At 51.2% G+C, this 15,959-nt stretch overlaps 1 protein-coding gene and 1 long non-coding RNA gene across 4 annotated transcripts in view; one reads left to right on the top strand and one right to left on the bottom strand.

Annotated features, from left to right (window-relative positions):
* CLPTM1 (CLPTM1 regulator of GABA type A receptor forward trafficking) overlaps positions 1-10,534 on the bottom strand; it is a 38,807-nt gene extending 28,273 nt beyond the window's left edge. The window contains exons 1-2 of one of the 3 annotated variants that reach the window (XM_003817542.4): positions 10,437-10,534; positions 3,057-3,169 (exon numbers count right to left, since the gene is read on the bottom strand). Coding sequence is in view for 2 of the 3 variants with exons in the window: in XM_034944245.1 (XP_034800136.1) it covers positions 3,057-3,169; positions 9,671-9,742 (185 nt within the window). In the remaining variant the exon portion in view is untranslated. Of the gene's footprint in view, positions 1-3,056; positions 3,170-9,670; positions 9,778-10,052; positions 10,398-10,436 lie in introns of those variants that run through there. The other 2 variants (XM_034944246.3, XM_034944245.1) reach the window with 2 other exon arrangements.
* A 148-nt stretch (positions 10,535-10,682) lies between these two features.
* Positions 10,683-15,420, top strand: LOC129394742 (uncharacterized). Its single transcript, XR_008622101.2, has 2 exons — positions 10,683-11,251; positions 14,443-15,420. It is a non-coding gene; the product is annotated as an uncharacterized LOC129394742 (long non-coding RNA).
* Positions 15,421-15,959: the final 539 nt, after the last annotated feature.

Genomic DNA, 15,959 nt, shown 5'->3' with positions numbered 1-15,959 from the left:
ACATCTCCAAAAAGCAAAAAAAAAAAATAAAAGGAATATCTATTTTGCAGAGGAGTAAACAAAGGCTCAGAGCAAAGAAGGTGCCTGTCACTAGGTCTAGGCAGGAAGGATAGAACCCAGTGCCAAGCATATTCCCCCGCCACCACCCAGCATCTCCCCAGGGCCTCAAACAGAAGCTGGGCTTTGAAAAAACAGGCCCTGGGGTCCCACTGCCCAGGAATAGCATGTGAACCCACAGGTAAAAGGGTCACCACCAGGCAGTCACAGAAGGACAAATGCTGTCTGATTCCACATACAGGAGCTAACTAGAGTAGTGAAAGGAGAGAGACAGGAAATAGAAAAGTGGCTGCCAGGTGTTGCAAGGAGGAAGAAATGGGAAGCTTGTGTCTGATGGGTATGGAATTTCAGTTTGGGAAGAGTAAATTCTCGGGATGGAAAATGGTGATGGGGCACAACAGTGGAGATGTACTTAATGCCACAGGACTACATACTTAAAAATGGTTAAAATGGGCCAAGCGTGGTGGCTCACGCCTATAATCCCAGGACTTTAGGAGGCTGAGGCGGGTGGATCACCTGAGGTCAGGAGTTAGAGACCAGCCTGGCCAACACGGCAAAACCCCATCTCCACTAAAAATACAAAAATTAGCCAGGCGTGGTGGCAGGTGCCTGTAGTCCCAGCTACTCAGGTGGCTGAGGCAGGAGAATCGCTTGAACCCAGGAGGCAGAGACTGCAGTGAGCCGAGATTGCACTACTGCACTCCAGCCTGGGTGACAAAGTGAGACGCTGTCTCAAAAAAAAAAAAAAAAAAAAAAAAAAAAAAAAAAAAAAAGGTTAAAATGAAAACATAGGTTAAAATGGTAAATTTGATGTTATGTGCAGATGTGGGCTGAATCATGTCTCCCAAAATTCATATGTTAAAGTCTCAACCTTCAGTACCACCGTGACTAGATTTAGAGACAGGGTCCCCCCAACTTTTTTTTGCGATAAGGTCTCACTCTGATGCCCAGACTGGAGTACAGTGGTGTGATCTCGGCTCACTGCAGCTTCAACTTCTGAGGGTCAGGCAGGGCCCAGTGGCTCACGCCTGTAATCCCAGCACTTTGGGAGGCTGAGGCGGGTGGATCATGAGGTCAGGAGTTCGAGACCAGCCTGGTCAACATAGTGAAACCCCATCTCTACTAAAAAAAAAAAAAAGCAAAAATTAGCTAGGCACTGGGTGCAGTGGCTCACGCCTGTAATCCCAACACTTTGGGAGGCCAAGGCGGGCGGATTGCCTGAGGTTGGGAGTTCGAGACCAGCCTGACCAACATGGAGAAACCCCATCTCTACTAAAAATACAAAATTAGCTGGGCATGGTGGCACATACCTTAATTCCAGCTGCTCAGGAGGCTGAGGCAGGAGAATCGCTTGAACCCAGGAGGTGGAGGTTGCAGTGAGCTGAGATCGCGCCACTGTACTCCAGCCTGGGAAACAGAGCGAGACTCCATTACAAAAATAAAAATAGGCTGGGTGCGGTGGCTCACACCTGTAATCGCAGCACTTTGAGAGGCCAAGGCAGGCGGATCATGAGGTCAGGAGATAAGAGACCATCCTGGCTAACACGGTGAAACCCCATCTCTACTGAAAATACAAAAAATTAGCCAGGTGTGGTGGCGGGTGCCTGTAGTCCCAGCTACTCGGGAGGCTGAGGCAGGAGAATGGCATGAACCCGGGAGGTGGAGCTTGCAGTGAGCCGAGATTGTGCCACTGCACTCCAGCCTGGGCGACAGAGCGAGACTCCGTCTCAAAAAAAAAAAAAAAATACATAAAATAAAAATAAAAAAATTTCCAAGGCTCAAGTGATCCTCCTACCTCAGCCTCTTGAATAGCTGAGACTACAGGTACGTGTCACCATACCTGGCTTTTTTTTTTTTTTTTTTTTTGAGATGGAGTCTCACTCTGTCCCCAGGCTGGAATGCAGTGGCACAATCTCAGCTCACCGCAACCTCTGCCTCCTGGGTTCAAACGATTCTCCTGCCCTCAGCCTCCTGAGTAGCTGGGACTACAGGCACGTGCCACCACGCCCAGCTAATTTTTGTATTTTTTTTGTATTTTTTATTTTTTTTGAGACGGAGTCTTTCTCTGTTGCCCAGGCTGGAGTGCAGTAGCGCGATCTCAGCTCTCTGCAAGCTCCGCCTCCCGGATTCACGCCATTCTTCTGCCTCAGCCTCCGGAATTTTTGTATTTTTAGTAGAGATGGGGTGTCACTATGTTGGCCAGGATGGTCTCGATCTCTTGACCTCGTGATCCACCCGCCTCGGCCTCCCAAAGTGCTGGGATTGTAGGTGTGAGCCACCATGCCCAGCCAGATTTTTTTATTTTTAGTAGAGACAGGGTCTTACTATGTTGCCCAGGCTGGTCTCAAACTCCTGGGCTCAAGCAGTCCTTCTAACCTGGCCTCCCAAAATGCTGGGATTATGAGGGTGAGTCATTGTGCCTGGCCCAGATAGGGTCTGTAAAAAAGTAAGGTTCAGTGAGGTCATTATGGTGGGTACTAAGCCAGTATGACTAGTGTCCCCATAAGAGGAGCTTAGGACACAGACATACACAGAGGAAAGACCACATGAAGACACAGGGAGAAGACGGCCTTCTGCAAGCCCAGGAGAGAAGCCACAGAAGAAACTGCCCCTGCCCACAGCTGGATCCTGGACTTCCAGCCTTCAGAACTGTAAGACAATGAATTTCCTATTTCAGTTGTTTAAGCTACTCCGTCTATATTACTTGATACAAGGGCCCTAGCAAACTACTTCAGTATTTTTTGTGTTTTTATTTTTTCACAAATCAGGTAGCCCCCCCAAAACCAGAACAGGTTCAGGGAGACCCCCTACTTCAGTATGTTTTATCAGAGTAAAAAAAAAGGTTTAGAAAACATTCCATCATACAAAAAAAAAAAGAAAAAAAGCAACTCTACCATACAGTAATGATCACCATGCTCAGCTGATCAGCTGACTTTTCCTTTCTTCCTTATTTTTATTTGAATGTTTTCGGTGAACAAACCCAAGTCCCATCTGCTCACCTAAACAGCACACCTTTGATGACCTGCCAGGCATTGGGTGCCGGCTGGGCCGGTGGGTTCTGAGGCTGGGTCTCCGCTGGCGGGTCCCTCCCGATGCTGCCATTGCTGGTCACCTGTGGGGGACAGAGGCCAGGGTAAGGAGGGAGAATGGACACGGGGGCTGTCTTAGACACCATCATGCATGAAGGCCAGGCACAGGCTGGGCAAAGAGTGGGTGCTTATCAATAACTGGAGAATGAATCAGTGAAAACACCTGGGAAGGTGCGGTCCTCTTCTTTTAGTAGGAAAACACTCGCAGAGCACCTCTGTGACCTAGGGACAGTGGTGACCTAGAGAGTCTTTTGCTGTCCTCCTGGGGTTTAACAGCCCGGTGGGGGAGAAAGATTCATCTCTAGACAGTGACTGTCCAGAACGGGGCTGGAATGCAGGAGCCCTGAGAGGCACCTGGTCCAGTCTAGGGTTCGGGGCAACTTCCTGGAGAAGGGGGCATTGAAGCTGAGACCTAAAACATAGAAAGTTGGTGGCACAAAGGAGGAAGTGAGAGAAGCAGCAGGTGCAGAAACAGAAGATTAGAGGCACAGTCTGATTCTGATGACTGTCCACTGTTCCCTGGGGCTGGAGCCAGGATGCAAGGAGGTGGCTATTGGGGACAACAACAGAAGGAGTCTTATGGCAGGTGCCAGATTCTTCAAGGCTGGGGCTTAGCTGAAAGAGCCTTCCCTGGGCAAACCATTCCTGAGGCCCCTTCTGTGGCCAACCCTGCCCTCCAAGGGCCCCTGGTCCAGCAGGTGGGACAGACACAGAAAAACACAACCAGACTATCAGCCGCTACCATAAGCCACGGCCACAAGACATGTCTGTGACGGCACACAGCACACTAATCCTGAGGCCAAAACTATGACCAGCTCCATCCGGCTGCTGAGCAAAGGGAGGCTCAGAGAGGTGAAGCCACTTGTCTGGTCACTCAGGAAGGACCGCAGAAGCAGAATGACAGAAGGGAAGGGGGGCAGGCAAGGGAGCCAGGCACGGCTTCCCAGAGGAGGACTCTTCACTCAGACACAGAAGGTCACAATCAGAGACTCTCTGAATGCCAGGTTTGGAAGGGGATGTTCTGCTCACCCTTCATGCACCCTGCTAGCTCCCCAGTCCTGTTCTCATTCACCCCTCCTCCCAGCTGTCCCCTCAGCCATCAGCCTTCAAGAGGCAGGACCAGGGCTATCACAGTCACAGTTAGCTCAAGAGCACCAGTGGCACAGAGCAAGGGTGTGATAAACACCTGTGTAGCCACTGCTGCCTGAAGGACTCACCCTGGACGCTCAGGTCACCCAAACCCACTTCCCTCTGAGGCTCCAGCGTCTGGCCCTCTCCTCCACAGCCCCTAGTCCACTCCTCTGCAATGTTTTCTCCATTCACCTTACCCACCAGATAGCAAATGTCCCAGGAGCATGGTTAGAGGGGCTACATGTGTTAAATGTGTCACTTGTCACCTCCTGTCCCCTTCACCAGCAGGAGCTCTTTCCTGTAATCTCCCAAAGCACAGCACACCATTGGAGGGGCTCCAGGGTCAAACAGACCTCAGCTATAGTCCTGGTCCCACCGTTCTTGGCTGTGACACCTTGGGCACATCACTTCACCTCTCTGACCTGTGGACCAGGTTGTGAAAATAGTGGAACATTTTAGACAGAAATCTCGGCCCTGCTTACCCAGAGCTGGGGATCTAGAAGGAAACACACTAGAATGGTAAACAGGATAATTAAAAATGGTACATGGAAAGCAAGCAGGGGGAAGTGACAGCAACTGAGTTGGGAACAGGGATCCACTTTGGAGCGGGTGCTCAGAGAGGCCTCCCTGAGGAGCTCCCTTTGACGTCTGGGTCGTCTGGGTGAGACCCTTAGGCTGGGACAGAGGAAGCCACATTCTGATGAGGAGATCTATGGGGCAGGGGTTGGCTGGGGAAGGGAAATCAGACAGGCACAAGGCCCCCTCCTCAAGGCCAGCCTAGCTATTGGGAAATTTAGGGGTCCAAGTATGGGTTTCAATGGGTCTGAGCTGATTCGGGGTCAGGAAAGGACACTTGATGCCAAGTCAGGATTTGAAGCTGCATCTGACTGACTCCCAGGTCTCTTCGCTTACCCGTTAGTGATGGGCAATCCGGCTGGGAACCTTCCCACGGAAAGGCAAGTTAAAACCACAATGAGATGTCACTTCACACCTATTAGGATGGCTATCAGCAGAAAGACAATCACAAGTGCTGGCAGGGATGTGGAAAAACAGGAACCCTCGTACACTGCTGGGGGGAAAGTAAAAGTAAAGCTACTTCGGAAAATATGGCACTTATTGAACAAGTCATATGTGCACCTACTACACAATCCAGCAAACCCATCCTGAATGGCTACCCAGGAGGCAGAAAACATGAAGCCAGACCAGGCGCAGTGGCTCACGCCTATAATCCCAGAACTTCAGGAGGCCAAGGCAGGAAGACTGCTTGAGCCCAGGAGTTCAAGACCAGCCTGGGCAACACAGCAAGACCTCATCTCTATAAAAAATACAAAAATTAGCCAGGTGTGGTAGTGCATGCCTGTGGTCCCAGCTACTCAGGAGGCTGAGACGGGAGGATCAATTGAGCCTTGGAGAATGAGGCTACAGTGAACCAGGATCACACCACTGCACTCCAGCCTAGGCGACAGAGCATGACTCTGTCTCAAAAACAAACAGTGGCCAGGTGTGGTGGCTCATGCCTATAATCCTAGCACTTTGGGAGGCCAAGGCAGGAGGATCCATTGAGCCCAGGAGTTCGAGACCAGCCTGAGCAACACAGGGAGACCCTGTCTCTCTTACTTAGAAAAAAAAAAAAAAAAAAGAAACAAAATACAGCCACAGAAAAGCCTGTACATGAATGTTCATAGCAGCATTATTGGCAACAGACAAAAACTAAAAACAACCCAAATATCCTTCAAGGACTGAAAGAATAAACTGTGTCATGTCTGCAGACTACCACTCAGCAGTGAAAAGGAACAACTGTGAGCACGTACTTTAGGATTTCCCCGAAGGCCAAATTTCCCTGATCCTAGGTTGTAAAAAATAAAATAAAAATGAACAACTGCAGATCTATGTAACAACATGAACCTCAAACCCATTATGCCCAATGAAAGAAGCTGGACACAAAAGACTGGATGTTGTTTAGATCCTTGTTTAAGAAATTTTTAGAAAATTACAGAGATAGCACCTCTGTGGCTGCCTAGGACTGGGAGCAGCAGAGACTGTAAAAGGGAACTTTCTGAGGGGACAGAAGCTTTCTCAGACCAGACTGTGGTGATGGCTGCACCACACAACTGCATAAATGGACCAGGAGCCAATGGACTCTATCCTAAGAACAGGTGAACGTTATACCATCTAAATTATACCACAAGGCTGGATGTGGTGGCTCACGCCTGAAATCCCAGCACTTTGGGAGGCCGAGGTGGGCAGATCACCTGAGGTCAGGAGTTCAAGACCAGCCTGGCCAACCTGGTGAAACCCTGTCTCTACTAAAAATACAAAAATTAGCTGGGTGTGGTGGCAGGTGCTTGTAATCCCAGCTACTTGAGAGGCTGAGGTAGGAGAATTGCCTGAACCCAGGAGACGGAGGTTGCAGTGAGCCGAGATTGTGGTGAGAAAGCGAGACTCCGTCTCAGAAAAAAGAAAAAAAAAAAAAAGAGTCACTCTTTTCAGCTCCTATTTCCCTCAGAGTAAAGGCCAAGTCCTCCCCATGGCCTCCAAAGCTTGGCATAATCTGCATCTGTCCCCAGCCACCCCTCTCCCCTCACCCGCTCCAGCCTCCTCGCCCTTCCTTCATCACACCAGGCACCTCCCACTTTAGGGCCTTCGCACTGGCTGCTCCTTTGCCTGAAAAGCTTTTCCCTCGTGTATCTTTGGGACTCCCTCTCTCACTTCCTTCAGGTCTTTGTTCAAGCGTCACCTCCTCAGAGAGGCCTTCTAGACTACCCTATTTAATTGCAACTCTTCTACCCACCCCTCACTTCCTATCCCCATCCCAGCTTTATTTCTGTCCATGGCACGCAGAGCCATCTGAACTGCTGTTTTTCTTATTTATCTTGTTCACTGTGTGTCCCCGTCTGTGCTTCCCCTATAAATTCAGCTCCAACTAGAACATAAGTGTAAGGGCCTTCAAGAGGGCAGCACCTATTTTATTCACAGCTGTATCTCCAGCATCAGCAAAGGCCTAGCATGGAGTAGACTCAATTCGCATTCGCTGAAGGAATGAATGGCAAAGCTGTGGGTTCTGTGTCCGAGTTCCTGGCTACAGGAGCAGGCTAGCTAAAGCAGCAGACTGCGCCGAGGGTGTGCCTGCTGTGCACTAGGCCCTGGGCATGGGAGAAGGGTGGCAGTGGCTGGACACATCAGTGACTAAGACACAGTTCCTGCTCTCGGATCTGCACGTCCACGCACACACACAATCCCCAGCAACATCTGCTAAAGGGTCCAAGAAGTAGCTGAGACCACCAGGGCTAGGCAAGAGCAGGAGGAAGCTAGGTTTTGCGGCATGTCTTCACTGATTACCTGGATCCACCATGGCATCAGGGAATTCCACCTCAGCCCAGCCTCTGTTTCAAGATCCGCTCATTCCACAAACACTGAGCACCTCCTCTGTGCCTGGCGCTGAGCTGAGTGGTGCTAAGGAAGCAGTGGTGATCAAGGCAGTCCTGGCTCTGCCCTCCTGGGGTTCCCAGTCCCCAGAGAGTGAAACCCAGTAGGGCAGGGCTGGGACAGGGGAGCCCAGACAGTCAAAGAGGGCTTTCTGCAGGAAGGGACATCTGAAATCTGTAGGACTAATACACATCAACTAGCTAAAGAGGGGAGAGACCTGTGCATAGACTATGAGGAAAGAGACTGAGAGGCAATAAAAGAGGTTTAGAAATAAAATAGGTTCAGAGCAGCGGATCCCCTTTAGCGCAGTTGTTCTCACGCAGGGATGACTTTGCCCCCCTGCTCTTGGAACATTTGGCAATGTCTGGAGACATATATGGTTGTCACAACTGGGGAGGGGCGTGGATCCTACTGACGTCTAGTGCGTAGAGGCCACGGATGCTGCTAAACATCCTAAAATGCACAGGGCAGCCCCCCAAACAAAGCATTATCCAATTCAAAATGTTGATAGTGCCGAGCTCGAGAAATCCTAGTCTAGTCTGAAGAAAAGTGTCGGATCGTGCAAGACTGTGATTTATTAAAGAATTTGTACTTTGTCCTAAAGGCAAAGGGGTAACTCTTGATTGTTTTTAAGCAGAGTTGGTACAAGAGAAGATCAGAATGCCATCTGGAAGCTCAGGGCAATGAGAACAACCTGGGCCCTGGTCTGTCAAGCCACCATCAACCCAATAATCAACAGAAACCCAGAGGGGAAACGACCTCCTTTCGAAAAGCAAGACTGGGAAACCCTTGAAGACAGGAACTGAGCCTTCATTCCAGCACTAACTCAACAAACATTTCCTGGGCTGTCCCTGAAGCCAGGCCCTGGTTGAGAATGCTGAAAAGATTCAGAGCAGATACAGTGGGCTCTATCACACAAATTTCATCCATGTGTCCTCCCCAAGTGATACCACTTGCTCTTTCTCTGGGCTCCCCCAGTCCCTGACACAGACTTTTGTCACCAACCTAATCATTCAGGATTATAACTGTTTACATGTCAGTCTCCTCTCTTCGTCCCCTGACAGCAGGGATATGGCTGGCCTTCCTGTCCAACCTCTGCATTTAACACGGGAGAGATAAAGGCCTAAAGAGGGAAAGGAACTTGCCCAAGGTCACACAGAGAGTCAGCTTCATTCTCCCCTCTCAACCCGCACTCCTTTCCCCTGAGCTGCCTCCCACATGTCAGTGACATCCCAGTGGGTGGGTCGACAGCACCTTCATGTCTCCATCTATTCCCCAAATGCCTGAACGGTAGCTGCCTGAAATGGTATGCTCTGCAGTGTGTTAAGACAGCAGTGGGGCAGAAGTCATCCGCACCAGGACTAATTAACCCATAGAACTATTTTACATTAAAACCACATCCATACCAGTCCCTGTGTCAGCAGTGTCTTGTAACTTCTACATAAAGTTACAAACCTAACCAGGATGACCTTCTGGAAGCGCCTTAGTCTCACTGTTCCTTGAATTCCCGTCTGTAAAATGGGTCTGCCGGCCGTGCCCTGCTAATCCTGACTTCCCCACAGCTAGAAAACTCCCAATTAATCACTGCGCACACCTCAAGCACTACAACGAGACCTGAACGCCAGACCACTCTAGGAACGGCCTCAGAGCATGGAATCGCGGAGTTGAGAACCCAGCGCGCCAAGGTACAAGCCTGCGCCCCTCCGAGCCACTGTCTCCCCGGATCGAGCAATGAGCCTGGTGGCCGCCCGGCTCGAGCGTGCGGGGGAACCGACCGGCAACAGGGCCCTGTTCCCGGCACCGTCCGGCCTCCCGGGCGGTCCGGCCCTGCCTGGGCCGGGTATTCAAGGTCCCTCTGGCCAAGGAGCCCCCAGTGCACGGGATTCCGTGACAAGAGGTAGGACACGCCCCGTGGGAGGCCCCCCGGCTGGGGAAGAACCCCCTCAGTCCCCTCTCGGCCTCCGTACCTGACCGGAGCTGCCTCCCCCGGCCGCCACCACGGCGCTGCGGGCCCCGTCCGCCTCCTGCGCCGCCGCCATCTTCCCGCTCCGGGTCCCCGCCCCCGCCGCCAGCCCCGCCCCGTCCCCGACTTCGCAGCGCAATCGCGCGAGATTTCACGCTTTCCTAGCCCCGCCGGGCCACCCTATCCGGCAAGAGTGCCGCAGCCACGCCTCTCAGTAAGGCCACTTCCGGCTATGGAAGGACCAACCTGGCCACCGTACTCGTCTTTCTCCCAACAAGTTTGTTTCCACCTAATAAAAACACTGTATGCTCCGAACTCCAGGACTTTCTCGGCCAGCATGTGCCTCCCGCAAGTTCTGTCCCTTCCGTCCCTTCACATTAACCCGCCTTTTCGGTTATATGAGCCTTTCGGGACATCCTGTCCGCTTCTCCCTGCCGATTCTTCGCGTCCTTTTCGTTCCATGTTTCTTGAGCTTTACCGGCCACTGTACGGCTTCGAACCACGCCCCTCTTTCGTCAGAGGAACCTTTCTGGCCACCGTATTCTGATTCGAAGAACTAGCCTTTTGCCCAGCACCCTTGTCTTCTGACCCCTCTTCCTAAGACAACTCTTTCGTTCAAGTCTCCTGAGCTCATATCCTTTCTGTGTTTTTAGAGTTCCAATTCCAGGGGTCTTACGGCCAACAAACCTCCGATGAGACCCTATGATACACCCCCAAGCCTTCGGACTGCCCTGCCTAGCACGCATGCGCGTTCCCTCAGTGGTCCAAACCTCGCATCCGTGGGCTAGGCTTCACGGGCTCTGAGAATTCCACAATTTTTCATTAGCTGTGTGTCTTCGTACAGCTCTAAACCCGGCCATCTGCTGAGAGACCCTTAGTTTGGAGAGGGTGTTACGGAGGCCCAGAGAGGACAAGACTCTCAGAGGCTGTTAACTGTTCACCCGTGAAATTGGGTGGATGTCTGGCCAGGGTTCTAACCCTTGTGGTGCTACTGACTGGATAAGATATCCTGGACAAGTGACGTCTCTCTCTCTCTCTTTTTTTCTTTTTTAGACGGAGCCTCACTCTCCCCCAGGCTGGAGTGCAATGGCGCGATCTCGGCTCACTGCAACCTCGGCTCACTGCATCCTCGGCCTCCTGAGTAGCCGGGATTACAGGAGCACGCCACCACTCCTGGCTAATTTTTTTTTTTTTTTTTTTTTTGAGACGGAGTCTCGCTCTGTCACCCAGGCTGGAGTGCAGTGGCGCGATCTCGGCTCACTGCAACCTCTGCCTCCCGGATTCAAGCAATTCTCCTGCGTCAGCCTCCCGTTTTTTTGTTTTTTTTTTGTAAGTAGAGACGGAGTTTCACCGTGTTGGCCAGGCTGGTGACAAGTGACATCTATGTTTGAGCCTCAGTTTCTCCCCTTTTATAAACCAGGGATATAATCGTACTCGTTCTTCGTCTTCCCGTTTTGCCCCGCTGTGTTATTGGGAAGACGTAGTTAGATGGCGAATGGAAAACATCAGGCCCTGGGCCTCATGCTTAAGTGGTCAATATTTGGAGCGCTGTGATTATGAACCTTATATATTACCTGGAAAAAGAGTAAGCTTTGCATTGGGATATTCTGAATATATAATTATCATTGTATTATCGGTTTCCTCCACTTTCCTCTAGGTCTCAGCTCTGTAACAGTAGCTCTCGCTCTAGGAAACTCTCTCTGAGCCCTTTTCCTATCCTCCCTTGCCCCCTCAGCTCCTCCACCCCATCCCTGCTCACTTTGTGTCATCACTGTCAGGGATGGGTGTGTCTCCCCAACTGGGCAGGCTGACCTGGGACTGTTGTGGTCACTGCTGTATCTCCAGCACTGCCCTGGGGATGATTGCCCTGGGGATGAGGCTCTCTAGGTGCAGAAGGTGAGTGACTTACCTCTCTGAGGGCTAACACAGGACAAGAAGGAACCTTAGAAAACTTCCCTCCTCAGCCAGGGGCGGTGGCTCACGGCTGTAATCCCAGCACTTTGGGAGGCCGAGGCAGGCGGATCACCTGAGGTCGGGAGTTCGAGACCAGCCTGGCCAACATTGTGAAACCCCGTCTCTACTAAAAATACAAAAATTAGCCGGGCATGGTGGCGGACGTCTGTAACTCCAGCTACTCGGGAGGCTGAGGCAGGAGAATTGCTTGAACCCGGGAGGCAGAGGTTGCAGTGAGCCAAGATCATGCCACTGAATTCCGGCCTGGGCAACAGAGCAAGACTCCGCCTCCAAAAAAGAAGAAAGAAAAGAAAAAGAAAACTCAGTGCCTCATCCTCACTGTTACAGACAATAATGGTGTTAATAACGATTCTTTGAATGTGTAGGCCCAGTCTTTTAAGTCCAGGGATGAAGTGAATAGACTAAGACAGGGATTGAGGAGAGACTTTGTGGGGTCTGAAGCTTATGTGTTTTGTGGGCCTCTTTTTTTTTTTTTTGAGACCGAGTCTTGCTCTGTCACCCAGGCTGGAGTGCAGTGGCATGATCTCAGCTCAATGCAAGCTCCGCCTCCTGGGTTCACACCATTCTCCTGTCTCAGCCTCCGGAGTAGCTGGGACTACAGGCGCCCACCACCACGCCCAGCTAATTTTTTGTATTTTTAGTAGAGACGGGGTTTCACCGTGTTAGCCAGGATGGTCTTGATCTCCTGACCTCGTGATCCGCCTGCCTCTGTCTCCCAAAGTGCTGGGAGTACAGGCATGAGCCACCGCGCCTGGCCTGGCCTCTTTTAAAAAGTACAAAATTGGCTGGGTGTGGTGGCTCACACTGTAATCCCAGCACTTTGGGAGGCAGAGGCTGGCGGATCACCTGAGGTCGGGAGTTCGAGACCAGCCTGACCAAAATGGAGAAACCCCATCTCTACTAAAAGTACAAAATTAGCTGGGCATGGTGGTACATGCCTGTAATCCCAGCTACTTGGGAGGCCAAGGCAGGAGAATCGCTTGAACCTGGGAAACGGAGGTTGTGGTGAGCCGAGATCATGCCATCGCACTCCAGCCTGGGCAACAAAAGGGAAACTCTGTCTTGAAAAAAAAAAAAGTACAAAATGACTTGTACAAATTTAGGTAGAGGACCATGGAAAGCCCAGGCAAATGAGGGGCTTTGAAACTTTCTCCAGCCTCACTGCAACCCCAACTGCGCTCTCAGCTATAAATACAAACTGCTGCAATCTGCTCTCCAAGTCTCATACACTGCAAGGGCCAATGTGTTGGAGCATGATGAGGTCTAAGCTTCTCATGAGAAGTGTGACCTTGGACAGGGCTCCTGTGGAGGCAGGTTCCCTGCAGAGCCTCCCTACGCTCTGTGGAGTGACCAAATAAATTCTGCCATTCCGTCCAGGCTTCGTGGCTCATGCCTGTAATCCTAGCACTCTGGGAGGCTGAGGCAGAAGGATCGCTTGAGCCTAGGAGTTTAAGACCAGCCTTGGTGACATAGCGAGATCCTAGCTCTACTAAAAATTAACAAAATTAGGTGGTGTGGTGGCATCCACCTGTGGTCCAGCTACTCCGAGGCTGAGGTGGGAGGGATGCCGGAGCCCAGGAGTTCGTTCGAGGTTGCAATTAGCTGTGATCACACTACTGCACTCCAGCCTGGGTGACAGAGTGAGACCCTGTCTCTAAAGAAATTAAAAATCATAATAAGTAAAAAATTCTGGGCCGGGCGCGGTGGCTCACGCCTGTAATCCCAGCACTTTGGGAGGCCGAGGCGGGCGGATCACGAGGTCAGGAGATCGAGACCATCCCGGCTAACACAGTGAAACCCCGTCTCTACTAAAAATACAAAAAATTAGCCGGGCGTGGTAGCGGGCGCCTGTAGTCCCAGCTACTCGGGAGGCTGAGGCAGGAGAATGGCGTGAACCCGGGAGGCGGAGCTTGCAGTGAGCCGAGATCGCGCCACTGCACTCCAGCCTGGGCGACAGAGCGAGACTCCGTCTCAAAAAAAAAAAAAAAAAAAAAAAAAAAAAAAAAAAAAAAAAAAATTCTGCCATTCCTGCTGTAAGTCAGTCACAGGACAGACCCACTCTTCTCTCCACTAGGGGGCACAAAATACTGATCAAGGGCTGTGATTTCAGGTTCTAAGGGAGAAAGGGGGCTGGGGATCCAACCTTCTAGGTCCTGAGAAGGGATTGGGGGGTCCCAGACTCCTGAGTTCTAGGGGAAGAAGAATCTAGGGGCCTGGACTCTGGGGGCCCTGAGGGGAATGGGGTTCTGAGAAAGAAAGGAGGAGTCTGAGGCCAGCACCAGGATTGGTTGGAAGCCGAACTGGTCCGGGCAGTGCTTTGGTTTGGCTCGAGTCCGTGGGAACCAAGGGGACAGAGCAGGGATTGTTACTCCAGGGTCTTCCCCTCCCCACCACCCCCTGCGCTTGGCAGCCTCTGTTCTTCCCAGGCCCCGGGGACTCGGGGGCATTGCCCACAGTCCCTCTCCAGGGCCCCTGTTTTTTACTGGACTCAGCTGCCCAGCCTCAGGACCTGGGAAAACTGCCACAAGGGTGTTGAAAGCCTGGCAGGAGGTTAATGCCAAGCAGATTAGGAGAAATACAAGCAGTGGATCCCCAGAGACCAATAGCCCCACCCATGGGACTTGGGGAGCAGTACCACCCTGGACTCCCTCAGGATACAGGAATCTTGGCCCCCAGCCCCCTTCATTCATGGTCCCAGCACTGGCTTCCTTCAGACCATGGAGCCTCTGCTTATTTGCACCTTCTGCCTTCTGTGCTTTTTGCTTGCAATTTTTTTTAATAAGTTTTTCTTTTTTTTTTTAGAGACGGAGTCTCACTCTGCTGCCCAGGCTGGAGTGCAGTGGCACTATCTCCGCCTCCAGGGTACAAGCAATTCTCCTGCCTCAGCCTCCAGGTAACTGGGATTACAGGCGCGGGCCACCCCTAGCTAATTTATGTGTTTTTATTAGAGACAAGGTTTCACCATGTTGGCCAGGCTGGTCTTGAACTCCTGACCTCAGATGATCTGCCCACCTCAGCCAACCAAAGTGCTGGAATTACAGGCGTGCGCCACCACGCCGGCCCTAGAGGTTTGCCTTCTTGGGTCCCAGCCAAGAAGTACTGACTTGGGCACCATTCTCCCTCTGCCACGGGACCATTATACACTGATTGCAATGGCACGTTTAAAGTGTCAGCTCAGGCCTGGTGCGGTGGTTCACACCCGTAATCCCAACACTTTGGAAGGGCAAGGTGGGCAGATCGCTTGAGCCCAGGAATTGGAGACTAGCCTAGGCAACTTGACGAAACCCCGTCTCTACTAAAAATACAAAAAATTAGCCAGGTGTGGCAGTGGGCATCCCTAGTCCCAACTACTTGGGAGGCTGAGATGGGAGGATCTCTTGAGCCCAAAAGGTCAAGGCTACAGTAAGCCAAGATCTCACCACTGCACTTCAGCCTGGGCGACAGAGCAAGACCTTATCTCAAAACAAAATAAATAAAATAAAAAATGTGTCAGTCCAGCAACTGTAAGGCAGGAAAATAGGGAGGCAGGGAACATAAGGCCAATTCACTTCAGCTATAACAGGAAACATCCTCTCCGGTAGGCCATAAATGACTTTGTAACTTTTCTTCATCCTCTCCATTTACATAGGGTGTACCGGAAGTAACCAGTGGAAGGGGAATCCTCTAGGGGGAGTTTAAACTCCCAAAAATTCTGTAACAGGGCTTTTGAACCCATATGCTTGGGCCCGCTCCCACACTGTTTGGTGTATGTTTCTTTTCAATAAATCCCTTCATTCCTTCCTTGCTTTGTTTGTGCGTTTTGTCCAGTTCTTTGTTCAGGACGCCAAAAACCTGGACACCATTCACCGTTAACAACTGGAGACTGTCAGAGGCCACTGTGGACTAGCTGTATCTATGATTTGTCATTTTACAAATGAGAAAGCTGGATTTTGGCCTGGCGCGGTGGCTCATGCCTGTCACCCCAGTACTTTGGGAGGCTGAGGCGGGTGGATCACTTGAGGTCAGAAGTTTGAGACCAGCCTAGCCAACTGGCAAAACCCTACTAAAAATACAAACATTAGCCGTGCACAGTGGCACATGCCCATAATCCCAGCTACTCCAGAGGCTGAGGCACACAGAATCGCTGGAACCTGGGAGGCGGAGGGTGCAGTGAGCCGAGATTGCACCACTGCTGTCCAGCCTGGGTGACAGAGTGAAACCCTGTCTCAAAAAATAAAAAAAGAGAGAAAGCCGGACTTCAATAAAGATTAGTCTCTAATTGCTGTTACGATTATTTATTGTTACTATTCACTGCTTTATTCCCATGGACCCATGGGTTA

The sequence above is a fragment of the Pan paniscus genome, chromosome 20 (genome assembly GCF_029289425.2).
Source record: "Pan paniscus chromosome 20, NHGRI_mPanPan1-v2.0_pri, whole genome shotgun sequence".
NCBI lineage: Eukaryota > Metazoa > Chordata > Mammalia > Primates > Hominidae > Pan > Pan paniscus.
The sequence above is the reverse complement of the archived record's forward strand: the minus strand, read 5'-3'. Positions and strand labels throughout refer to the sequence as shown.